Genomic DNA, 26,204 nt, shown 5'->3' with positions numbered 1-26,204 from the left:
AAGTGCTTCTACATGGTTGGTGGACGGAAATTGTCCGACAAGGAAAGTATCCACATGTCAGCAACTGTCAAGGCACTGATGAGCTGTTTTCACGGCCTCAAGTTGAAGGATCATTCAACACTCTAGGGGACATCATTGACAAGAAGTCCTGCATAATGGACATTGGCACATATAGTGCAATCCAGACAGTTAAGTATGCACTGAGGACAAAAGAGAAAGTATTGGTGAAGACATCATTATGGAACTTGTGTACCCCAAGCTCTGTATCAACATGAGGACATTCAGCAAGTGGTACAGAGAAGACCTGAGCAAGGATAAGCAATGAGAGAGGAGAAGAGGCAGAGACTTATGATCAAGTTAAAGACAAGATCTACGAAGGCCAAACACAAAAGAAAAATTTTCATCGCACAAAAACTTGCAAGAATGGCCCATGCTCATGCTATGAAGAAGAAATGAAGGTACAGCTTGGCAACATTCAAAATCACCAGATAAGGTAAGTAGCACATTTGCCAAGGGTGCGTTCCCCAGTCGGGGAGCCATGGGACGCCCAGTTAAACTGTTGTTAGACGGACGGACACTGGATCTCGTGGTCGCTCGATTGGCATTCGTAATTGTGTCGTAATCCACCGTGGGGTGAAGTTATTCGCTCCCGGTGGCCTCAGGCTCAGGTGAGTTTGAGAGAAACCGGGGATTTCCTCCTTGTAGTAGGCTCGAGCTCCGCGACCGCAACAATACCACAGAGAGGTTAATGTGTGGAAGGCATTTCATGTTCATCAGGATGCACGCAACAATAGCTCATGTGGCACTTGCTTCCTTGTACCTACTACAGTAATACGGTCTGATCTCAATTTAATGTCTTGAAAGGTTTGACCAATTCACTCAGGGGAGGAGTTTCTATTTCTATTGTGGGGTCCAACTACATGACCATGTATTCTGACCTTTCAGGGTTAAGAAGTGCGTTTTTTACCATGTACTTCAGAACATGTGTCTGCTCATGGGACAGTCTTGTTGAACCATGTACCTTGGCTATGGGGTCAAGATGCACATCCCAAGCTCTTTAAATGTTTTTATTACATATTAAAAATAAATAATTAATATACCATCAGAGATGGGGAATCCCCCGCCATTGAAAAATAATTTAAATCAGATAAGCGTTTTTCCATTTATTACAAAAAACATTTTTTCAAGATGGCCGCCCCAGTCGGCCATTTTGGATCCGGCCACACCCAAAATCAATAGGGTTCTTCCTTTTCAGGTGGTACATGCATGACCCAAATTTCAAATCGATATGGCAAAGAGTTTATGAGTTATCGCACTCACAGCAATAAATGTTGACGCCCAGCCAGAGGGATGGACCACCCCAGTCGGCCATCTTGGATCCGGCCACGCCCAAAATTAATAAGGTTCTTCCTTTTCAGGTGATACGTGTGACCAAATTTCAAATGGATATGGCGAAAAAAATTTTTCCAATATGGCCGCCCCAGTCGGCCATCTTGGATCCGGCCACACCCAAAATCAATAGGGTTCTTCATTTTCAGGTGGTACATGTGTGACCCAAATTTCAAATCGATATGGCAAACAGTTTATGAGTTATCGCACTCACAGCTATAAATGTTGACGCCCAGCCAGCTGGACGGACGGACGACCCGGGTGACAACAATATCCCCCTTCCGCCACGCGGCGGGGGATAAAAAAAAACAAAGGCATCCTTCATAAGGCCGAGGGCCAACAGGCCGGAAACGCATATCCGTGGACATTCCCTCTCTTAGGTAGACTGGTCTATAAAATAAAGAATTAAATTATATTCTTGGCATTGGCTGCAGTACAATCCTATGGAGATGATGGGGGCTGCAGCTCTGCTAAGCTCATTCCTAATTATGTGCAGCCTATGTTTATCCAGAGGCTTTATTAAAATACTATATAAACACACAGTCAAACATGTGTAGAAAGACTGTTCAAGGGAAACAGAAAAAGTGGCCTTAAGAGAGAAGCAGTCTTTCTGTACAGGTTTGCGGCACCATCTTTCTGAAGTGCAGCGATGATGTTCAAACATAAGTACCCAAATGCGTACAGTAAGCAAACCTGCCTTGTTGACCTTTATTTACTTTTAATTATTTTCTCAAGTGATAAATTCATATCTCTCATTTTTTCAAAAAATACTTTCAAAGGAGATCACCAAAGCATTTTGGAGCGCAATGTTCAACCCAGTGGAGGAAAGCTGGGTCTCTGTCGAAGGTCATGGGTCTTGCAGCAGGAAAATGACCCCAAATACACTTCATAAAGCACCCAGAAATGGTTCAAGACAAAATGCTGGATTGTTCTGAAGTGGCCAGAAATGAGTCCAGATCTAAATCCCATTAAACACCTGTGGGGAGATCTGAAAAGAGCAGTTGGGAGAAGGCACTCTTCAAATCTGGGAGAACTGGAGTAGCTTGCATAAGAAGAGTGGGCCAAACTGCCAGTAGAGAGGTGTAGGAAGTTCATTCATGGCTATAGGAAGCGCTCGACTGCAGTTATTTTGTTCAAAGGCTGTGCTACCAAATATCAAGTCAAAGGGGTCAATAATTTTGTCAATGCCATTTCCTTTTATTTTCTGATTTTAAAGGATATATTAATATCTGAATCAAAAACAAAGGTTCTGTAATATTAACAATTAAATAAAGAATTGTGAAGACAAAATACTTTTGTCTATTTTAACATATTTTTAGAGAAAATTGTGAGTTATTTGAAAAAAAGTGCAAGGGTGCAAATATTTTTGGACACGACTGGATATATACACATACATAACAAAAACTGTGAATAAAACACAACCAAGACGTGACAGCAACGCATCGCATGAAATGCTCCATAATACAGTTCCATGTTGATATAGTATAGAGATTGGTTGTTGAACCAAAAGTTTTTCTATTGTTGGTGTAAAATATATATCATTTTTAGCTCGCCTGTTCGAAGAACAGAGAGCTATAGCGATACCCCCGGCGTGAGCGTTAGCGTGAAAATGTTAAAGTTTTTGGTGCAAGTTATTGTTTCCTTTCTAATGTTTTTATCTCCAACACCATTTTTTATAATATATATATATATATATATATATATATATATATATATATATATATATATATACATATACATATATATATATACATATACATATATATATATATATATATATACATATATATACATATATATACATATATATACATATATATACATATATATACACATTTATATATATATATATATATATATATATATATATATATATAAATATATATATACATATATATATATATATATATATATATATATATACATATATATATATATATATATATATATATATATATATATATATATATACATATTGTTGTGGTTACCAAATTCGCAAACCACCATTCAGGTCCCTTAGGTGAGATATCTCGGTAAGTATATGTGTAGTTAGGCCCAAACCCGTTGCTAGTGGGAATACATGTCATTTATGCGTGCTGCGACTCTTCAGGATAGCCGTTTTTCTTTTACTATCTTTATTTTGGACCAACCGCCATGATTACCACCGCCAACCGCGTCTCAACAGTCATCACAACATCAACCACCCACCGCGGCACCGCTTCACGTCACACATCGCAACCGTCGCATCGCCACCGTTCTTGCGCCGCTTGTGGGTACCGGTGTTGGACTCGTGCAGGGCGCGCGCCGAACAGCGTGTACAAAACCACGGATTTTCCGCTCCAAAAACGGATCAAAAACGACTCACGCCCACTTTTGTTCCGTCCAATCGGTGAGCAAGGGGCGATTTGGCCCCGCCTCCAGGGCGTTGGAGGGCGGTCGCTATATGCAAATTCATGGATCAAAATGCATTCACGCCCACTTTTTCTCGGGCCAATGGGGAGCGAGGTGAAAGGTCGAAGGCAGGGGGTCAAAGGCGAAGCCACGGGGCTTATATAAGCGGCTGCGTTCGTCAGAAAAGTGCCGTCGTCGTCGTCGTCGTCGTGTGCGTTGGAGTCGTCGTGTGCGTTGGAGTTGTGTGTGCGTTGGAAGGAGTTCGCAGGAGGAAGAGTTCGGAGTTGGAGTCGGAGCGAAGAGGACGGAGCTGTGGAGAGGCGGCAGCGGCGAGGGCAGACGAGGGGGTGCTCGCGTCGGTGCCGGGAGCTGCACACCAGGGAGGCAGACGGCGCGACCTGGTCGAGGTGGAGACGCTCGTCACGGGACCCGAGACAGAGTAAAAATCCTCCTTTCCCCGAGCATCAGCAACCCCCTCCTGTTTCCCCCCCGTGCTGAGATAGTGCGACCAAGGTGGCCCCCCTTCCCACCCCCTACCAGACACTGTCGGCGAGGCCCGCGGAGTTGGGGCACCATCGCCGCTTCGCGCCTCATCATCAGACGGGTAGGCCCGACCCGGTCTCGGCCCCAGGCCCGCCTCATCCTGGAGGGTGGTTCTCTTTTCTTTTTCTTTGGGAATATGTGTCGTCAGCGCCGTCTGTGAAGTAGAATTGTATAAGTGTTGCCGTGTGCTCGGTAGTCGGATAGCTCTGCATTGTGTCTTCGCTTTCACATTTGCTTTTTGTGTAAAATTGCATTGTGTTTCTTCTTCTTTTTCTATGTGCTTTTGGTGGAATTGTATATATGTGCTTTCCGTTCATCGCGAATAAATGTGCTTTATGTTGAACTGTTTCCCGCTTCGCTTCGTCATTTCTTTCATTGAATCCCCATCTTGCTTCACGTAAAGGGTTGGTCCTGGGCTAAGACGCCCGATAATTAATCGAACCGTCGAGGCCGACGAATAACACCGCTCGGTTATCCCGATAGTACGGAACGGGTCGCTTAAGTGGCCCGTGTCCGAAGTCGACCTGCGGCGAGGTGCGATCGCCCGGTCTCCCCTCCGTGTGGGTACTTAGGTAGGTCGAATTTGGCGAGCAACCCTATCCCACGCGGGGGCCGATTGGCTCGATCGCGGTGAGACCGAAAGGTCCACCCGTGACTGGTTCCCGGCGTTAGTCCGAGAGGGTCACGACTGGATTGTCCGTCCGGTGGGCGACGTGCCGCGATTCGAGTTACGTGGCCGTCAGCACGCCGGCGGGCGCGAAACCGTAACACTGGTGTCAGGTCGTGCGATACAAATCCATCGCCCTCCTCGCGGCACTGGTATCGGAGAACAGGAAAACGGGCTCTCCTGTCTCCAGCTAAATTCACGGGAATCGGTCCAGGGGTGAGAGAAGCGACCCCCGATTCCCTCCAAATTACGAGCGAGCGAAATTAACCCTTTCAGAGAAGCAAGATGGCGTCTCAAGGCGAGCGGGAGCCGGGGGTATTAGAAATGTATATGTGTAGTAATGTAGGATCCATGGCTCAGCATGAAATCCCCGTGCAGGAAATGTTGGTTGTACAGGAAAACGAACTCGCCCAACTGAACCCAGAGCCCGAAATAGGTGCGGCAGCGGCCGCGGTGTATGACACCTCCCCTCCCCCTCTCCACCAAAACCCTTCCCCAACCCCTGCCGAAACAGCTCACCCAAGCGCACCCGACATGGCCCAGCTATTCGCCATGCTGGCGGCAATGACAGCGAGGATGGATGCGAATACACAACAAATAATCGAAAACATGGATGCAAACAAAACTGAATTTATAAACGAAATAAAAAGCATGAACGAAAAGATCGATGCGAGTACACAGCAAATGAAGGAAGAAACGAAAAAGCTGCGGGGTGAGACGCAGAACATGGGCCGATGCCTGCAGGCGGGCATGAAGGCCGTGACCAGGGAGATAGGAATGGCGACTCCACGTGTGGGAGCGAACGAGCTGGAAGGGGGTGCAACGGCTGACAGGCCCGCGGTGGAGGCGGGTGAAAAAATAATTTGGGGGGCGTGTTGGGCGAGGGTCGTGACAATGACCGAAAGGGAAAAATTAAATTGGGAGACCAAAACGTGTGAGACGAGACACGAGGTGACGACAACGGAAATAATAGTTGAGACAAGAGAGGTAAAGGGTGAAGAGTTGGCAGAGACACGGGAGACAGAAAAAATAGAGGAGAGACTGCACGATGAAGACGGGGTAAGTGACGCACACACACACACGGAGGTAGTGGAGGATAATGAGGGTGAGCTGGTGGACTGGGTAGAGACCCAGTGCGAGCACCTGGATGGCCTCCTCCAGGAACGAGGGGAGGGAGTATGCCCCCTTGAGGCGAGTCACGACCAGGTGAGTTCGGTCGTGCTTTGCGAGGTCGAGGGGAGGAGTGCTGCGAACGGGTGCTTGGAGAGCTTGGGGGATATAGAGGCCCCGGAGACCCTTGTGGGGACACGAATCCCCAGTGTGGTTGTCCCTGTGTGTGTGGTGCAAGGCGTGAGTGCGTCCCCGTGTGTGGAAGCGACCCCGTGTGTGAGTGGTGTGGTGGCGATGGTGCCGGAGTACGTGCTTCCCAGCACGCCGTGTGTGGATGAGGCACCGTGTGTGAGTGAGGCCGTGTGTGTGGATGAAACGGCCTGTGTGGATGAGGCACCGCGGGTGAGTGCCCCCGCGTGTGTGGATGAAACGGCCAGTGTGGATGAGGAACCGCGGTTGAGTGCCCCCGCGTGTGTGAGTGAGGCACCGCGGGTGAGTGCCCCCGCGTGTGTGAGTGAGGCACCGCGGGTGAGTACCCCCGCGTGTGTGAGTGAGGCACGGTGTGTGGATGAGGCACCGCGGGTGAGTGCCCCCGCATGCGTGAGTGAACGGCCGAATGCAAGGGAGACCGTGTGTGTGAGAGAGCGGTATGTGAGGGAGATGTCGGTTGGCATGCGGGAGCACGCAGCCGCGTCTCCCGGTGTGAATGTAATGGTGTGGAGTGTGAGCGTCGTAACACGCAGGTGTGCGTGGGTCGAGGCGACGACGGCGACATGGGAGGAACGAAAGCCGAGTAGCGGCTGTAGTTGTTTCGGGGACCGTGCCGGGTTCACCCAGCCGCGAGCACGAGGTCCGTGCTGTGCAACGCACGAGACCACCACGTGCTCGCTTGCGAGAGTGAAGTCCCGGTCCGGAAACGCCAGCGGTGGATTTGCCGATCCCGCGGACGGACAAAGTTTAGGCAGGTAATCGGATTTGGACCGGACGGGTTCTCCACGCGATCGTGTGTGTTAAGCTCCAACGGGCAAAGCACATGTGTTCGCGTGGGGAACCCCTCGAGACGTGGGGCTTGTGTTTTTTTTTATGCGCACGGTGACGCCATGGCTGCACGTGGGGTTGGAATCCGGCAGGAGAGGTATCTCTGCCGGATGGTACCGTCCAAGGAGGGACGAGGAACACGTGCAGCTGCATGACGTCACGGCCAGGTGCAAAGTGCGCGAGCTCCGAGTTGCCGCGCTGGTGCTGCGCATGGAAAAAAATAAAAAAATAAAAAACAAGCCTCACTTTCGGGTGCACAGGATTCCTGGGCAAGGGGTGGAAGACCCCCTTCCGGGGTACAGGATGGAAACTAGTTAGGGGGAAGGGTTAGCTTAGTTAGACCGACTTCATGGGGCAGGGGTAAGTCCTCATGGGGTCCGTGGAATGGATTAGGTAGAGGGATTTAGTGAGCTTTAGGTTGGGAAATAAAATGATTTTTTTGAGTTAGAAGACAGTGACAGACAGTGAATGTGTAGCGGGGACGTAGCTTAGCTACGTAGGTTAAATGGAACGTGCTACTAGTTTAAGGGACGACGTGGGAGCACGAGTTAGTTAGGGGATGTAGTTAGAAGGATGGCAGAGTTCAGCGGTGTGTGTGTTGAAGAGTTGGTGAGTGAAGTGGAAGCATGTGCTTGGTGAGTGAGTGAGGCCAGCGGGTCTGTGTGAGTGGAGCAAATGGGGAATGCATGGTGCGATGAGTGATTGGGGGGAGGAGTGACTCCCGCCCAAGGGACCCCGGGGTCAGTATAAAGTGAGTAGGGGGTTAGTCAAATTTGAAAAATGGAGGTCGTTTTGTTGTTGGTGGGTATGTAGGCTCGAAACCCGTTTGGAGGGGTGCAGGAGCCCTGTTGACGGGCTTGGGAGCGTGGCTGCGAAAGGTGAGTATCGCTGAGTGGGTACCCCGGGCACCAGGCTAGTCGGCCGCGGTAGGCCATGGGCCCATGGGGGGCCGGGATAGAGTAGTGGGCACGGGTGCGCCTGCTTGGTGCGGGGGCCCGGGGCGCCATTAGCCGCGTGGGCAGTGTTGTGGGCATGGGTGACCCTCGGAAAGGGGCCTGGGAAGCCAGCCTGCCACGTGTGCGTTTCAGGGGAGGTGCCATGGGGGGCACTCCCCGGTGTTAGGGAGCTGGTAGGCTCGGAGGCAGTGTAGTGCCCGGGGGTGCCATCGTCGGAGAATCGGCAGAGGGTCGTGCCTGCCAAAGGGAGCCACGTGTCCCAGCCATGAGACCGTGTGAGGGCACGGAGAGAAAATTGGGGGGCGAGGCCCGAAATTGTGAGGACACCAACACAGGCGACGGGAATCTGGGTTGTTAGAACCAATAGTTTAAGCGAGAGGCGCTTGTTGAAAGCCCCGGGGTAGTTTAACAGTTAAATGGTTAGGGTAGATTAGGAGATGTACCCCTCCGCACCATCCATCCCCTCGCTGTCGTTGTGGGCCGCTGGACCCACTTGGTGTTAAGATCGCCGAACTCTGGGGAGGCCATTCTGAGGCTTCGTTGGGCCTCGACACAGGACGTTAGCTCTCCCTTGTTCCCCTCCGGGAAGGGAACGTAGGGGTTGGGAGTAGGCTAGGTGACAGGATAGGTGAGACGAACAAAGACGATAAAGGGGGTTAGGGGACGATTTATAGTGGGGGAGTAAAAATAAAAACAACAAAAAAATAAGTTGGGGCTAAATTGGGGTTTGACAAATTAAGGGAGTGGGTATGTACAGTGGCAGGCAAAGGCGATAGGTGGGAGGGAGACAGGTAGGTAGGTCCGAGCCCGCCTTCCAAGTGGCCAGCACCACCGCACTCCCTCCACCAACCTCCACGGAACGGCAAAGGCTGGCCAGCTTCATCTGCTGGCTGCGTTGCTGCAAGGCAAAGGCCGGCCAACTTCATCGGCAGCTGTTGTTTTGCTGCAAGGCCTGTGCCATCGGCTGGCCGTGTTTTGCTTCAAGGCCTGTGCCGGCCCACTTCATTTGCCGGCTGGCCGTTTTCTTCAAGGCCTGTGCCGGCCAGTTCATCTGCCGGCTGTGTTTGCCTGCAGCGGCCTTCTTCTGCGGGCTGTGTTTGCCTGCTCACCTTTGCCATGCCATGCCCACTGCCCATGTTCACCAGCCCCGTTCAAATTTTGCTTTGCCCCCCCTGTTCATTTCCATGTGCGCCAGGATCCGCAAGGCAACAGTTTGCAAGCTGCGAGAACTGCCCTGTTGGCAGCTACAACACGGGCCTGCAGTGGCGGCCCATGCACCGTGTTTGTGTTCATCCATCCATTCGTTGTGTTCATTGCGTGTGCCACTTGAGCTGGCACGGAGACTGCGTTTGTGCAGCCCATGCACCGTTGTGGTTCACTGCGTTCAGTTGAAAAGGGAAGGCCTTGGACTGCGTGTGAGCAGCCAGCCACGTTCCCTGTCACCTGCATTGTTTTGAGCCAGAGACTGCATGCGAGCAGCCTGGCTCCCTGTTAACTGCTTTCTTTTTGCAGAGCTCATTGATCCTGGGCCATGGTTTAGTGTAAAATTTGTAAGTTAAGGTTAAGATGTACTGTACATATGAGTGCGCCCCCGGCATGTCTGTCTTAGCGCCGGCAATTTTATTTAAGTCGTCCGTGTGAGTGAGTTTGTTTAGGTAGTTACGCAGCCCTCAGGTTATTTATTTTGGGGACACGAATACCATGAATGTCGCACTCAGGGATCCGTAGGTAAAATGTACTCGGGGAAAACTACACATGATGGCACACGAAAATTTGACGACTCGGGACGAGTCTGTAAAAAGGGGAGGGGGTAGTGTTGTGGTTACCAAATTCGCAAACCACCATTCAGGTCCCTTAGGTGAGATATCTCGGTAAGTATATGTGTAGTTAGGCCCAAACCCGTTGTCTAGTGGGAATACATGTCATTTATGCGTGCTGCGACTCTTCAGGATAGCTGTTTTTCTTTTACTATCTTTATTTTGGACCAACCGCCATGATTACCACCGCCAACCGCGTCTCAACAGTCATCACAACATCAACCACCCACCGCGGCGCCGCTTCACGTCACACCTCGCAACCGTCGCATCGCCACCGTTCTTGCGCCGCTTGTGGGTACCGGTGTTGGACTCGTGCAGGGCGCGCGCCGAACAGCGTGCACAAAACCACGGATTTTCCGCTCCAAAAACGGATCAAAAATGACTCACGCCCACTTTTCTTCCGTCCAATCGGTGAGCAAGGGGCGATTTGGCCCCGCCTCCAGGGCGTTGGAGGGCGGTCGCTATATGCAAATTCATGGATCAAAATGCATTCACGCCCACTTTTTCTCGGGCCAATGGGGAGCGAGGTGAAAGGTCGAAGGCAGGGGTCAAAGGCGAAGCCACGGGGCTTATATAAGCGGCTGCGTTCATCAGAAAAGTGTCGTCGTCGTCGTGTGCGTTGGAGTCGTCGTGTGCGTTGGAGTTGTGTGTGCGTTGGAAGGAGTTCGCAGGAGGAAGAGTTCGGAGTTGGAGTCGGAGCGAAGAGGACGGAGCTGTGGAGAGGCGGCGGCGGCGAGGGCAGACGAGGGGGTGCTCGCGTCGGTGCCGGGAGCTGCACACCATGGAGGCCGACGGCGCGACCTGGTCGAGGTGGAGACGCTCGTCGCGGGACCCGAGACAGAGTAAAAATCCTCCTTTCCCCGAGCATCAGCAACCCCCTCCTGTTTCCCCCCGCGCTGAGATAGTGCGACCAAGGGGGCCCCCCTTCCCACCCCCTACCAGACACTGTCCGCGAGGCCCGCGGAGTTGGGGCACCATCGCCGCTTCGCACCTCATCATCAGACGGGTAGGCCCGACCCGGTCTCGGCCCCAGGCCCGCCTCATCCTGGAGGGTGGTTCTCTTTTCTTTTGCTTTGGGAATATGTGTTGTCGGCGCCGTCTGTGAAGTAGAATTGTATAAGTGTTGCCGTGTGCTCGGTAGTCGGATAGCTCTGCATTGTGTCTTCGCTTTCACATTTGCTTTTTGTGTAAAATTGCATTGTGTTTCTTCTTCTTTTTCTATGTGCTTTTGGTGGAATTGTATATATGTGCTTTCCGTTCATCGCGAATAAATGTGCTTTATGTTGAACTGTTTCCCGCTTCGCTTCGTCATTTCTTTCATTGAATCCCCATCTTGCTTCACGTAAAGGGTTGGTCGTAGGCTGAATACGCCCGATAATTAATCGAACGGTCGAGGTCGACGAATAACACCGCTCGGTTATCCCGATAGTACGGAACGGGTCGCTTAAGTGGCCCGTGTCCGAAGTCGACCTGCGGCGAGGTGCGATCGCCCGGTCTACCCTCCGTGTGGGTACTTAGATAGGTCGAATTTGGCGAGCAACCCTATCCCACGCGGGAGCCGATTGGCTCGATCGCGGTGAGACCGAAAGGTCCACCCGTGACTGGTTCCCGGCGTTAGTCCGAGAGGGTCACGAATGGATTGTCCGTCCGGTGGGCGACGTGTCGCGATTCGAGTTACGTGGCCGTCAGCACGCCGGCGGGCGCGAATCCGCAACAATATATACACACACACACACACACACACACACACACACACACACCTTCCTTTTCAGGTGGTACATGTGTGACCCAGATTTCAAATCGATATGGCGAACAGTTTATGAGAAAATAGAAATATAAAAATATACACACACACACACACACACACACACACACACACACACACACACACACACACACACACACACACACACACACACACACACACACACACACACACACACACACACACACACACACACACACACACACACACACACACACACACACACACACATACGCCTGGTGTTGGCGCAGTGGTTAGGGCAGTGGCTTGGGATCCAAAAGGTCCTGAGTTCAAGCCCCGTTGGGCCACTGAATTAATACACCAGGGGGTTGACTCAGACTGTCATCCTTCCGAAGTCGGCGAAATGAGTACCAGTATACTGGGCCTGTGTATACCCCGGTTAAAATAGGTGTACCATATCCCTGTGTCGTAAGAGGCGACCAGGGTTGCGTCAGGAAGGGCATCCGGCGTAAAACGTGCCAAATCACTATGCGGATCATACGGATGATCCGCTGTGGCGACCCCGAACGGGAGCAGCCGAAAGAAGAAGAAGAGATAGATATGTGTATATATATATATATATATATATATATATATATATATATATATATATATATATATATATATATATATATATATATATATATATATATATATATATATATATATATATTGTTGTGGTTGAGGAAATTCGCAAACCACCATTCAGGTCCCGTAGGTGAGATATCTCTGTAAGTGCATGTGTAGTTAGCCCCAAACCCGTTGTTTAGAGGGAATAAATGTGATTCATTAGGGCTGCGACCCTTTAAGATAGCCGTTTTTCTGTTCTATCTTTATTTTGAACCAACCACGTCTCAACCTCCATCACACAACAACCACCAACCGCAACGCCGCTTCACAACAACAACAACAACGCCAACAGCCACGACCTTTACCTTCACAACTCGCTCTCGCAAACATCGCATCACCACCATTCCAAGCGTCACCGTGGCCAGGGACCGCCACTTTAGACCCTCCACCACCTTCACCTCTTCTCCTTCTGCGGCCATTCCCGCACCACTTGTGAACGCCGAGCGTCAGGCTGTCCTGGCCTCGTGCGGGACGCGCACTGAGCCGCGGGTGCAAAAAGCGGCCTTTCCGAGGAAAAGTCGGATCAGGAATGATACACGCCCACTTCTGTTCCGTCCTATCAGCAAGCGCGGGGCGATTTGGCCCCGCCTCCAGGCGCGTCGGAGTAGAATCGATATATGCAAATTCGAGGATCAGGGGAGGTTCACGCCCACTTTTCCTCCGTCCAATGGGCGAGCGTGGCTCCGCCCCCGAGCTCATCCTGATCCGGAAATTTGCATATGGGTTATCCTGCCGTACTATAAAGCGCCGAGCGCGGGGCGAATTCAGTCAGTTTTGGGCTCGGGCGAGTTGGAGAGGTGTGGCAATGGAAGAGTTTGTCGGTCAAGAGAGTTTTTGGGCTCGGGCGGGTTGGAGAGGTGTGGTGGCGGCAGAGGTTTTGTGCTCGGGCGAGTTGGAGAGGTGTGGCGGCGGCGGAGTGTGGCAGCAGCAGTCAAGACGGGTCTGGAGGAGAGTCAGTCTGTCGGGGAGCTGCAGAGAGGGGAAGCCGGGAGCGCGGTCGAGGTCGCAGTGGAGTCGCTCGTCGCGGGACCCAAGCAAGCCAGTTATCCTCTTTCCCCAGAGCATCAACAATTCCTGCCTTTTTCCCCCCCGCGCTGAGATAGTGCGGAAAGGGGGCCCCGTTCCCACCCCATTCCAAGCAGTGCCAACGAAACCCACGGAGGAGCGCGGAGTCGGGGCACCGCCGCAACATTTGCGGCTCATCAGAAGACGGGTAGGCTCCACCCGGTCTCGCGGCCACAGGCCCCGTCTGACCCCTTGTCGTTGAGGGTGGCCCTTTTCTTTTGCTTTTGAGTATATGTGTTGTCGGCGCCGTCTGTAAAGTAAAACTGTGTAAGTGTTGCCGTGTGCTCGCGTAGTCGGTAGTATCTCTGCATTGTTGCGTTTCTTTTGTTGCAATTGCTTTTGGTGCATAATTGTTGTAATTGTATATGTGTGCTTTCCGTGTGCCGCGGATAAATGTGCCTTATGTTGAACTGTTTTTCCCGTTTCGCTTCGTCTTTTCTTTAATTGAATCTCCATCTTACTTCACGTAAAGGGTTGGTAGTGGGCTAAATACGCCCGATAATTAATCGGAACTGTCGAGGTTGATAACACCGCTCGGTTATCCCGATAGTACGGAACGGGTCGCTTAAAGTGGCCCGTGTCCGAAGTCGACCTGCGGCGAGGTGCGATCGCCCGGTCTACCCTCCATGTGGGTACTTAGGTAGGTCGAATTTGGCGAACAACCCTATCCCACGCGGGGGGCCGATTGGCACGATCGTGGTGAGGCCGAAAGGCCCACCCGTGACTAGTTCCCGGCATTAGTCCGAGAGGGTCACGACGGAATTGTCCGTCCGGTGGGCGACGTGCTGCGATTCGAGTTGCGTGGCCGCTCGCACGCCGGCGGGCGCAAATTCGCAACTATATGTGTATATATATATATATATATATATATATATATATATATATATATATATATATATATATATATATATATATATATATATATATCGGGGCGTATTATGTGATACCGGTTGTCCGTCCGTCCGTCTGTCTGTCTGTCCATCCGTCTGTTCCTGTCTGCACTCTAACTCCCAAAGTTTTCAACTTTCACGTTTCATATTTGGTACATAGGTACAGACTGTGCAGATGGTGTGTCATGACATACGTTTGGCATCTAAAGTGGTTGCCATGGCAACCAGGATGCTGTTTTCCATCCGTTCCTGTTCGCACTCTAACTCCCAACACTACATATTACTTTTTCTTTTAGATGCATTTCTCATGGCAAGGCAAGTGCCATAAAATTCGGACCATTGAGCGCATTGTTATACAAGCCGCATCCCCTAAATAAAATAAAAAAAACGGAATTTAAACACACACACGCCACACTGGTTTATAAGCCGCAAATGTTGCAAAAAAAAACCAAGCGCAAAAACGTCCGAAAATTAGCCACAAAAAGTGATCGATCTTGCTTTGAGTCTAATCTGAACAGTGGAAACACCCCAACCATCCACTGTATGTGTGTTAACCCAGTCTTCAAGTTCGTCTTCCAGTTCAGGCCATCGGCATTTCCTACCTCAGAAAGCCTTTGTTGACTTTTTGCAGCAAGAAAGTTCACCCCTCTGTGAGTTTTGAATTCCTCTTGTGGACCTCTTGTTTACTGATTTCAATATACAAATAAATATCTTCTTCTTCTTCTTCTTCTTCTTCTTCTTCTTCTTCTTCTTCTTCTTCTTCTTCTTCTTCTTCTTCTTCTTCTTCTTCTTCTTCTTCTTCTTCTTCTTCTTCTTCTTCTTCTTTCGGCTGCTCCCGTTAGGGGTCGCCACAGCGGATCATCCGTATGATCCGCATAGTGATTTGGCACATGTTTTACGCCGGATGCCCTTCCTGATGCAATCCTGGTCGCCTCTTACGACACAGGGATATGGTACACCTATTTTAACCGGGGTATACGCCGGCCCAGTATACTGGTACTCATTTCGCCGACCTCAGAAGGATGACAGGCTGAGTCAACCCCCTGGTGTATTAATTCAGTGGCCCAACGGGGCTTGAACTCAGGACCTTTTGGATCCCAAGCCGCTGCCCTAACCACTGCGCCAACACCAGGCTCAATATACAAATACATATATTGCTTTAAAATTATTTGGATCAGACTTCACTGCAATGCTTTATAAAAAAATATTATTAGACTCGTCTTTTAAAAATGAAAAACAATAAATGTATAAACAGGCGAGCATTGGGTGGCTTTGACACCACTCTGGTTTAAACCTGGGTTAGTAGCACCAAAAGACAAACCATTTTATCTCACCGTCAGTTTCACAAAAGCTATCCAGTGAATCATCATGCCGGGCCCAGTCAATAAAGGCCTTCTTGCTCTGGTCACTAAATAGAGAAGAAGGTAGGGGAGAGGTAAACAAATGAGCACATGCTCCATTTCTTTATAAAATTTGTGTTGAGGTTCAAGGAAGAGCAGAAGACAGGAAATGGTCAACAGACAGATAATGGGCCAAATCTAAAACAGGTGGATGAGAACACGTTGATGCATCATAGCACAAAGAGAGTGGATGAAAGGGGGATAGAATTTCAGTGGGTGTAGAAAAAGTACAAAAGTAGACATGTGAGAGGCAATGACACAGCAATGGGCAGCAGATCATAAGGCTTGTCATGAAGAGAATGACATAGCCTAGGATAGACCATCTGCATGTTTGTGGGGCAAGGATTGGACTGGAGAAGCAAATATAATCAGAACCAATTGCAAACTGAATCCAATGAACCTTCCTACAGTGAATGAGAAGAAAACCCTGAGATTCAGCCACATGTCAAGATTACAACATAGAGGATGTTGGATTTCACAGCCTTAAAGCAGTTGGGGAGCAAGATAGGAATCAGCATCACCAACCCAAAGAGGAACAATATTTCAACGAACTTCCAATTAAGACCTTGTGCATTGTCCAAGCCGAGGGCAGAGAAAGGACTCGGCCCAGAAGAGAATCAAAAGGCAGCTGCTGGATTTAGAGGCTGGTTGTGAGACAAACGTCACAATTTTGGAAATGTCTACCAGACAAACTTTCAAGAATACATGATCTGAAGAGCCAAAGCAAGTCGAGGAAGATGGAAGGTAGGAGAGGTAGTTGCACATGACCAAGTCTGGCTGAGAAGTGGGAGCCATTTTGGGAATCCAACAGATTGGGTCAGGCCTGAAGTGATGACCAATGCAAAGCGAGATAGAATGGTGGCAGATGAAGTTGCCACGAGATTTGGAAAAGAGCTGGGGTAGGAGGAGATGGCAGAGCTGAGATTGATTGAGTGGCCCTCATACTCGGGGTCATCACAATTGGAACAGCAGTACAAGAAGCACACAATACATTGCAGCACCGACAGATGTGGGTCGAGAAATATTTAATAGGAATTGGTGAGGCAAGTGGGTTCAGAGAAGGGAGCTCAGGCTGATAGATAGCAACATTGCCACCAGCACAAATGCAGAGTCTGTCAAAGCGGAACAAGGAATGACCAAGGAAAGCGATAAGTGAGTGGGATATCCTGTGAAAGAAAAAGGTTTATGCTGGATAGATGACATTTGGGGGAGGAGCAGTAACCCGTACGGAGATCCGCAATTGGAGCAATAGCCTACGATGTTAGTGGATCAGGTGGAAAGAGTTGGACGGTGCACAAGTGGTCAACTCTGCTCAGGGTTCAGAAAGATCACCAGAGTCGTAGAAATCTGGTGATCCAACGTGATAATCACCCCGTAGAAATCGCCTGGACGACACGGGCAATCGTACACTCTACCGATCACGGTAGAGTGTACGAGGTGCAGTGGAACACGAGAAGCAAGCGTGCCAGCATCAGCTCCGCTTTATTGCGCGACCAGAAGCACATTCCTGCCACCCCTAGCGGGCGAGGCATGATATACGAAAACCCAATCACGTGACACAGCACACTCCTCCCCTCGTAAAATGACAAGTCAAATGATGAAAGGACAATCATAACATGACCACCTGAAACCCATCAACACTCATAATCCTCCAAGTACCGCGGCCGCACCCTGACCCGCCTCGGACGGGCAGCGCCGCCAGACAGTCCAGGCTCAGACGCCTCCCGGCTCGGCCGAGGTGACACCCTCGCGCCATCCGCAATACCAACCGCTCCCGGCCGACCAGCCTGCCCGATGTCCCCGGGTAGGACAGCATCAGGTGAAGACCTCCTGGGCGACGGCACATCCGGCCCTGGCGATACGTCAGGTGCCGGCGACATTACGGGTGGGGGTCCCACATCGTTCGGCCCGGAGAGGTGTGGGGGGGGGGTGACGCTGAACAGCGATCATGCATTTGGTCCACGTGCCGCTTCCACACATCCCCACCATCAGTCCGCACCATGCAATTCGCTGGCCCCAGTACCACAGAGACCACCGCCGGCACCCATTTGGAACCGTGGAAATAATCGTGCACCATTACCCGCTGTCCCACATCGAAGCCGCGCAGCCGCGACACTGCCCCACTCCCCGACCCTTCAGGTCGCAGCAAATCCAGTCTGGACCGCAATGCCCGTCCATAGAGACGAATGGCAGGCGAATCACCCGTGACAGGATGAACTGCGTTCCTGTAATGGAGCAAAAAGACATCGACCACCGTCTGCACAGGTGCAACCACCCCCGCGCAAAGCCCGTTTCAACATCTTAACAAATGATTCAGCTTGCCCATTCGTCTCAGGATGATACGGTGCGAACCTTAGATGTCGAATACCATTCTGGCGCATAAACTCATAAAATACACCCGCGATGAACTGCGGACCATTATCAGAGACCAGGATCTCCGGTAACCCTTTATTAGCAAAGATCGTCCGCAGTTTCTCCACTGCAATGTTTGCTGATGTATGCTGCATTACTACAACCTCCGGCCATTTAGAGAATGCATCGATCACAATCAAAAACATTTTACCATTAACCGGCCCCGCAAAATCTACATGGACCCTCTGCCAGGCTCTGTCTGGCGCAGGCCATAGTCCCGAAGCTCGACGCGGGTTATCAGCATCTGTTTGGCAGGTGGCGCAATGCTTAACCAACTGCTCAATGTCTTTGTCCAACTCCGGCCACCACAACAGGCTACGAGCAAGACTCTTGGTCTTCACGATGCCAAGGTGACTGACATGCAGTTCTTCCAAACACCGCTGCCTGAACTTCGGTGGAATCACCTTCCTCATTCCCCACATAACGCACCGTTGGACCAATGACAGCTCCGATGCGCGTGACGTGAAAGGTTGAAATACCGGTGTCGAAGGCAGATCGCTCCAATTCCCCGTAGAAATTGCCTGGACGACACGGGCGAGCACCGGATCACGAGCCGATTCCACCACGACCTGTCTGGCCGTGACCGGCCCGCTTTGGACCTGGCCCAGCGCGAACACATCGACCCGGTCGGCCAACTCAGACGCAGCTGGACCCTCTGCCCACGGCAAGCGTGAGAGCCCGTCGCAGTTAGCATGCTTCTCAGTGCTTCGGAACTGAATATCATAATCGTAAGCACCAAGAAACAGACACCACCACTGTATCCGCGCGGCCGCTACCACCGGCACCCCGCGTTTGGGTCTCAGGATGAATTGAAGCGGTTTGTGATCAGTCTGCAAAGTGAAATGCCGCCCCAGCAGGTATTGATGAAACCTCTGCACACCCCAGACGAGGCTGAGAGCCTCGCGCTGGATCTGGGTATATCCCCGCTCTGCTGCGGACAGGGTCCGGGATGCAAAACAAACAGGCCGCTCGGAACCATCGTCCATCCTGTGGGAGAGCACTGCCCCGATGCCATATGCAGAGCTGTCGCATGCCAATAGGAGCGGACGCGCAGGCTCGTAGTGCACGAGGACCGTATCCTCTGTGAGCAGCCGCTTGACGCGGTCGAACGACGCCTGGTGTGCAGGCCCCCAAGCCCAGCGCTCGTCCTTCCTGAGCAACCGTGTTAACGGTGCAAGTTGTGAGCTGAGCCCTCGCACGAACCTTTGGTAATACTGGGCCATACCAATGAACGAGCGCAGCTGCGTCTTGTCGCAAGGCGGTGGCATGTGTTGAATCGCTTCCACCTTCCGAGGACCTTTCAACAGCCCCTCTGGCGTGATGATGTGCCAGAGGTATTCCAAGCACTGCTTGAAGAACGCGCACTTGTCCCTGTTCAAGCGCAGGCCGCACGCTTCTAGCTTTGTCAGCACTTGGGCAATGTTCGCAAGATGCTCGTCCGCTGTTTTCCCCGCAATGAGCACATCGTCCAGGTAGGTCTCAGCGGGCAGGCCAATGCAAACCTGATCCATGGCTTTCTGCCACAAAGCTGGGGCCGAAGCAATCCCAAAACAGAGTCGGGTATATCGATAGAGTCCTTGACACGTGTTGATTGTCAAAAGCTCGCTACTCCCGGGATCCATCGGCAGGTGAAAATATGCATCACGCAGGTCTAGCTTCGTGAAATATTGACTCCCCGCCAATCGCGCATATATCTCATCGATTGACGGCAGTGGATATTGCTCCACGCTGAGCCCCGGGTTAACCGTGGATTTGAAGTCCCCCCACAATCGGACGTCTCCATTCCGTTTCAGCACCATGACAACCGGGGTGGCCCAATCTGAGCACGACACCCGTTCGATCACTCCACAGGCCTCCAGCCTATCCAGTTCACCCTTGACCTTGTCCCGCAGGGCATACGGCACCGGACGTGGTTTACAAAACCGAGGAACCACCCCCTCCTTCAGGAAGAGTTTTGCCTCCATGCCCTTGAGTTTCCCAAGGTCGTCGCCAAACAACCCTTGATGTCTTTGAAGAATCTTCTCCAACTGATCCTCCCATCGGCTCGACAGGGGTTGCACAAGGTGAACTGCGGCCCAGTCTAGCCTGATGCGGGCCAGCCAATCTCGGCCGAGGAGAGACGGTCCCCTCCCCTGCACGACATACACCCGAAGCGTGGCGACCTGGCCTTGGCATCGCACAGACACGTCTGCCATCCCGACTGGCGTTATCTTCTCGCGGGTGTACGTGAACAGCGTGAGGTTGGACCTGATAAGCTTCAGGCCGTTGAGTCTACGCGCGGTCTGTTCGCCAATGATCGACACAGCCGGTCCCATATCGACCTGGAACGTGATCGGCGTTTTATTCACTTCGACTTCCACCGTCATCGGGCGCGCCGCCGCCGGGCCAATTGAAAACAGGCCCATCAACGGCCGCCGGTTCCGCCCCGGGTCGCCTCGCATATCGCCGTCCATGACCTTAACGGTGGCCGGCGCCCCACGGCACACACGCGTCAGATGACCCACCTTGTGACAATTCAAACACACGGTGCCTTTATACGGGCACGCACGGCGCAGGTGTCAACCTCCGCATCCCAAACACGTCCGCGGGGCCAATTCGCCGCACGGCGACGTCCGACCTGCATTGAAGGTCGTGCGCGCGTCCCTGGGGGTTGTGGCTGGTGATGGCTCGAACATCCCCGCGAGTCTGCTCGACCGCTGTAGCCGCGCTGACTGCCGAGTCGAATGTAATGGCTTCACCCTTCAGCCGTAAAACCGCTGAAACCATCTTCGCATCTTGTAAACCAGCAATAAAACGATCTCTGAGCCGAGCTGGACACTCCTCTGCCGTGAACTTGCATGCCACGGAAGAATGCTTAATCCACGCCACGAAATCAGCGACGCGTTCCTCTGGCCCTTTCGAGAGGCGATCGAACTGGTATCGAGCGAGCTGTAAAGACTTCTTCGGCGCCATGTGTGCTTTCATCTTCTGCACAATGTCCCGAAACGACAGCCCGTCATCCCGGGCTTGTTCGGCGCCACCAAATCACGCAGTAGTCGATAATGCTCCGCCGAAAGCGAAGCGAGCAAGATCGACTTCTGCTTGCTCTCGTCGACCACATCATTCGCGTGGAAATAGCATCCCAATTGTTCTGAAAACAATCCGAAGTCGTCTCCGACGAAAACGGGCACACGTCCGTTTTCAACCATCCTCGTCAGCCAACTAGAGTGTACGAGGTGCAGTGGAACACGAGAAGCAAGCGTGCCAGCATCAGCTCCGCTTTATTGCGTGACCAGAAGCACATTCCTGCCATCCCTAGCAGGCGAGGCATGATATACGAAAACCCAATCACGTGACACAGCACAGTTACGCCCCTTAGAATGGATTACTTCATTTTGGGAAAGAGAAATGATTATATAATAGTCTATACCTGAATGTACTCCACAATTGGTACAGGAGGTTAGAGCTCCAATAACCAAGGTCAAAAAGTACCTTTGCAGCGATACCTTCACATTAAAGAGCTCTGGAAATAAACAATAAAATTTAAAAATAAAAAAAAGACAAAGAGAAGCACCAATCAGAGTTAATTGTGTTGAAATTTAACAAACAAGTTCGAATGCCAACATACCCCGTGGGAGTTCATTCGTACAACTCTCAGGTGAGCGATAGCACGGACGACAGATAGTTTTGAAATTTGGTAAGATTTTCATCGCATCAGAAAAAGAAACCAGAACACCTCACAAGAGTGAGGCAAGTTTCATATTGTTATGGTTGTGGAAATTCACAGAACACCATTCAGGTTTCCCAGAGATCAGTTATGTCGATAAGTGTGTGTTCAGATTAGATTTCCCCACCGATGTCTTAAGGGGATTAATTATTCGTGTAACCGGGCTGTGATCTTTGAGTCAGCCATTATTCTTTTGCTATCCTTATTTTGGAACAACCACTACTTCAACAACCACAACCGCATCTCAACAACCACGCCATCCCCACCACAACATCGCCTCACCTTCATCTCCACAAACGTCGCCGTCTTTTCGCCAGCCATGGCAAATCCCACGGACGAGCGGCATCTCCACTGACAGACGCGGCAGCCGATGACTTCGACAACGTTCGCTTTCCACGGCTGATGATTTCTACATTCGCTTTCTCTGCATTTCGTGACGAAATCGGATCAAAATATCAAAAGAGGCGGAGCCAGCGGGGGGTGAAGGGTGAGAGGTGAGAGATCAACCTCACCCACGGACCCCATAAAAGGCGAGCTGAACGCCAAGCAGTCAGTCGAGTTGAGTCAGTCTGGGTGCACCGCAGAGTTGAGCTGCAGTCTCTTTTGGAGTCGCGGCGCATTCGGGAGAACACCACAAGGTTCGAGTCCAGTGGAGGGCAGTCAGAGCGCAGCCAAGCCTGCAGGGCCGTGCAGAACTGCGGGAAGGTGGAGAAAGCCGGAGAGAGGTCGCCAGCCAGCGAGTCACCACGAGGGTGGCAGGTAACCAGCACGGTCTCGTGGAGCTCTTGCGGTCTTCACAGTTCCACGAACATAAAGGCCTACGGGTCCAGTCTGCCCTTTCCTTTCCTGGGGTCTTCTTTGTATGAAAGTTGTGGCGCAGTGTCCATAAGTAGAACTGTTAAGTGATTGTGTAAATAATAAATAGATATGGCTGTAGATCTTTGTTTGCTCGTGTCCTGTCCCTTACCGCCATTGCATTCATTGCCTTGATTGCATACGTGCCTGTGTGTGACATAAATGTCCTTGTTTAAATGTTCACCTGTTCGTTGCGTCCTTTCCTGTCATTATTACGTATGGAATATTAGCTGGCTTTTAAATAGCCGATAAAGTAATCGGATCCGGCGGGGCTTGGCGATATACAACCGCTCGGCAAATCGCAAACGGTGTGAGCTGCATACAACGGCTCGTATCGGTACGGGTCCCGTCGAGGTGTAAATCCCTGGCATTTCTGTCTACGCGCATACTTGGGTAAATCGACAATTCGGCGATCGGACCCTGTCGCGTGTGGACAGAATAGTTGGCTGATTTACGGTGCGATTAAAAACACACCCGTAGCTGGATTTTGGCGTTGATCCGAAAGCTGCGACTCGGTTTTCCACGTCCGTTGGGCGCGCGGCTGCGATTAGTTAAAAGCGGTCGCTCGCACGCCGGAGTGGTGAGAAACCATAACAATATCATCATTTGCGACTTAATTTTGCGTTGGGCATTGCCCAGCGCATTTAATATACTGTATATATATATATATATATATATATATATATATATATATATATATATATATATATATATATATATATATATATATATGTATTTTTTTTTTTAATAACAATTTCAAAAAATTACCCCGTGTGGGGGTGTCGGTCATCTCTACAATACTACAAGTTCTCAATGTTCAGTTATGACCGAAGACTACTGCGCAGTTCTACTGCGCAGCTCGAACTGCGCAGCTCGAACTGCGCAGCTCGAACTGCGCAGCTCGAACTGCGCAGTTTGGTTAAAGATGACTCGGCATTTTGGCGCGCGCGCACGGAATTATATTTTGAAAATAAATGCCGACGTTTACATTTCGGGTTTTGAAACTTTTGCACCTTCGGCGGAAAATGTATAAATATAAAAGGCTAAAAATGTGTTTTATATTTATATTTCATTTCTCCTTCCTTCCTTCTTTGCTAATCACATCGGCGTTTTTGGCCATCTTCCAGATCACGTGATGATCAAACGGGAAGGAAATTCAAAAATATGTCCGGTTAGATACAAGATAATATTTTTTAATATCATAATCAATAAACAGTTGCCGAATATCTCGTAGAATGGCAGACAAGATAGGTTTTGGAAATGGCGATTTTTATAACTTACGTGACCTCGTCCCTGACCTTGAACCCGGACAAAAGTTATATCGTTGTGCAACACTCAACGACCTCTACCCACATACTAAGTTTCATCAAGATCGGAAAGAAAAATTGGCGGACGCACGGACATTTGGTCCAGCTTTATCAGGTCATCTCAGTAGAGATGACCTAAAATGGGCCAAAAGGGCCGTTTCTCGGCCCAAAGGGCCGGAATCGCACTTTGGGCTCAGTTAATGCCCGCAGAGTGACCTCAAGAATATACCTGTCAAATTTGGTCCGGTTCCGTTCCCTAATAACCGAGAAATAACAATTTTAAAATGGGCCAAAATGGGCCAAAATGGGCCGTTCCTCAGCACGAAATCGCACTTTGGGCTCAGCTAATGCCTGCGCATATGTGTCTTGCATAAGCCTGTCAATTTTCATAGAATTATGCTCACGAATAATGTAGAAATAGACGTTCAAATGAACTGTACACAAGAAAAGAGAATGCGAGCGGCGCTTAGACCCCGTGGGGTTATCCACCCCACGGGGTAAAAACACAGAACTCAAAGTGAACACATCGAGGTAAAACAAAATCATTAAATCACCTCAAAGTACCATCAATGGCACCCAGCTGGCTCTCATCCTCACAGTCCTCTCCATCAATCTTGTTTGCCTCTTTGGAATACTGTAACGCACAAGTCAAATCAAACAATTTAATCGATTCATTATTAATTACACGTCACACCTCATCTCAATGTGGAGTGCATCAACATAAGGCAAGAATCAACTCGCTCTACCCCTCAATAGTTTGAAAGATCAGACTGGAACAAGGAAGACTTGATAGAAAAACCAAAACTCGGCGAACGGCATCAAACATTGCAAATCATAAAACATGAACCAAGCCAAAGCAGTTTGGAACAGAGATCTACAATTGTGCATGGATGAGGAAGCAAAGGAGCAAAACAGGAAAACAAACAAAAGTGGAACAAAACGTGCATGTAGGTTAAAATAGGTAAAACAGTTTATTACTCATTCAAGGATTCAAAATGAATGAAGAATCAAAACAACCTTTCTGTGTTCTTCTCCTTTGATTTCCAGGGGAACTTCATTCTGAAAACACATTATAAAGAGGGATATTTCTGCAAAGACTGGTCCTCCATGAGCATGGATGTTGTCAGCAAAGATTAGTAATTAATGGATGATGAGGACGATGTGTGGGTTGAGAAGACAGGAATACAGCAAGTAATGCACAGTGAAACAAAATGCCAGTTAATGAGAAAAAGGATAAGGAATGACAAAGACCAACGAACCGGGCTGCAAGGATGCACATGGCAGTCACGGATGGAACAATGTCCGTCCGCCCGCCAGAACGGGCATGGCCGCTTCAGATTCACCTGGTCAGAAGAGTCAGGAATTGGAGGTGAAGTCAGAGGGACAGATATTGATTAGCTCGTAAGAGCAAAAATGGAGTAGAGATGCAAATAGGTAAAACAGGACGACATTGAACATGAAAAACTCAAGTTGGCTGGGGGGGGGGGTGTTGGTGGGGAGAGGCGACTTTGGGGTGGGGCAGGCAGAGGCGACTTTGGGGTGGGGCAGGCAGAGGCGACTTTGGGGTGGGGCAGGCAGAGGCGACTTTGGGGTGGGGCAGGCAGAGGCGACTTTGGGGTGGGGCAGGCAGAGGCGACTTTGGGGTGGGGCAGGCAGAGGCGACTTTGGGGTGGGGCAGGCAGAGGCGACTTTGGGGTGGGGCAGGCAGAGGCGACTTTGGGGTGGGGCAGGCAGAGGCGACTTTGGGGTGGGGCAGGCAGAGGCGACTTTGGGGTGGGGCAGGCAGAGGGGACTTTGGGGTGGGGCAGGCAGAGGGGACTTTGGGGTGGGGCAGGCAGAGGGGACTTTGGGGTGGGGCAGGCAGAGGGGACTTTGGGGTGGGGCAGGCAGAGGGGACTTTGGGGTGGGGCAGGCAGAGGCGACTTTGGGGTGGGGCAGGCAGAGGAGACTTTGGGGTGGGGCAGGCAGAGGCGACTTTGGGGTGGGGCAGGCAGAGGCGACTTTGGGGTGGGGCAGGCAGAGGCGACTTTGGGGTGGGGCAGGCAGAGGCAACTTTGGGGTGGGGCAGGCAGAGGCGACTTTGGGGTGGGGCAGGCAGAGGCGACTTTGGGGTGGGGCAGGCAGAGGCGACTTTGGGGTGGGGCAGGCAGAGGCGACTTTGGGGTGGGGCAGGCAGAGGCGACTTTGGTGTGGGGCAGGCAGAGGCGACTTTGGGGTGGGGCAGGCAGAGGCGACTTTGGGGTGGGGCAGGCAGAGGCGACTT

The 26,204-nt window shown here is 50.9% G+C and overlaps 1 protein-coding gene across 2 annotated transcripts in view; it reads right to left on the bottom strand.

The window, feature by feature from the left end:
- The window catches only part of ERO1B (endoplasmic reticulum oxidoreductase 1 beta), an 88,656-nt gene that overhangs the window by 37,604 nt on the left and 24,848 nt on the right, over positions 1 to 26,204 (bottom strand). For both annotated transcript variants that reach the window (XM_085895770.1, XM_085895771.1), the window contains 4 exons: positions 25,201 to 25,284; positions 24,959 to 25,000; positions 24,496 to 24,575; positions 15,596 to 15,669 (listed from right to left, as the gene is read on the bottom strand). In XM_085895770.1, coding sequence (XP_085751896.1) covers positions 15,596 to 15,669; positions 24,496 to 24,575; positions 24,959 to 25,000; positions 25,201 to 25,284 — 280 coding nt within the window. The remainder of the gene's footprint in view (positions 1 to 15,595; positions 15,670 to 24,495; positions 24,576 to 24,958; positions 25,001 to 25,200; positions 25,285 to 26,204) is intronic.

The sequence above is a fragment of the Eptatretus burgeri genome, chromosome 9 (assembly GCF_056783735.1).
Source record: "Eptatretus burgeri isolate ZD-2024b chromosome 9, Ebu_testis_v1, whole genome shotgun sequence".
Classification (NCBI taxonomy): Eukaryota; Metazoa; Chordata; class Myxini; order Myxiniformes; family Myxinidae; genus Eptatretus; species Eptatretus burgeri.
Note: the sequence above shows the minus strand (reverse complement) of the source record. Positions and strands in the feature narration are given on the sequence as shown.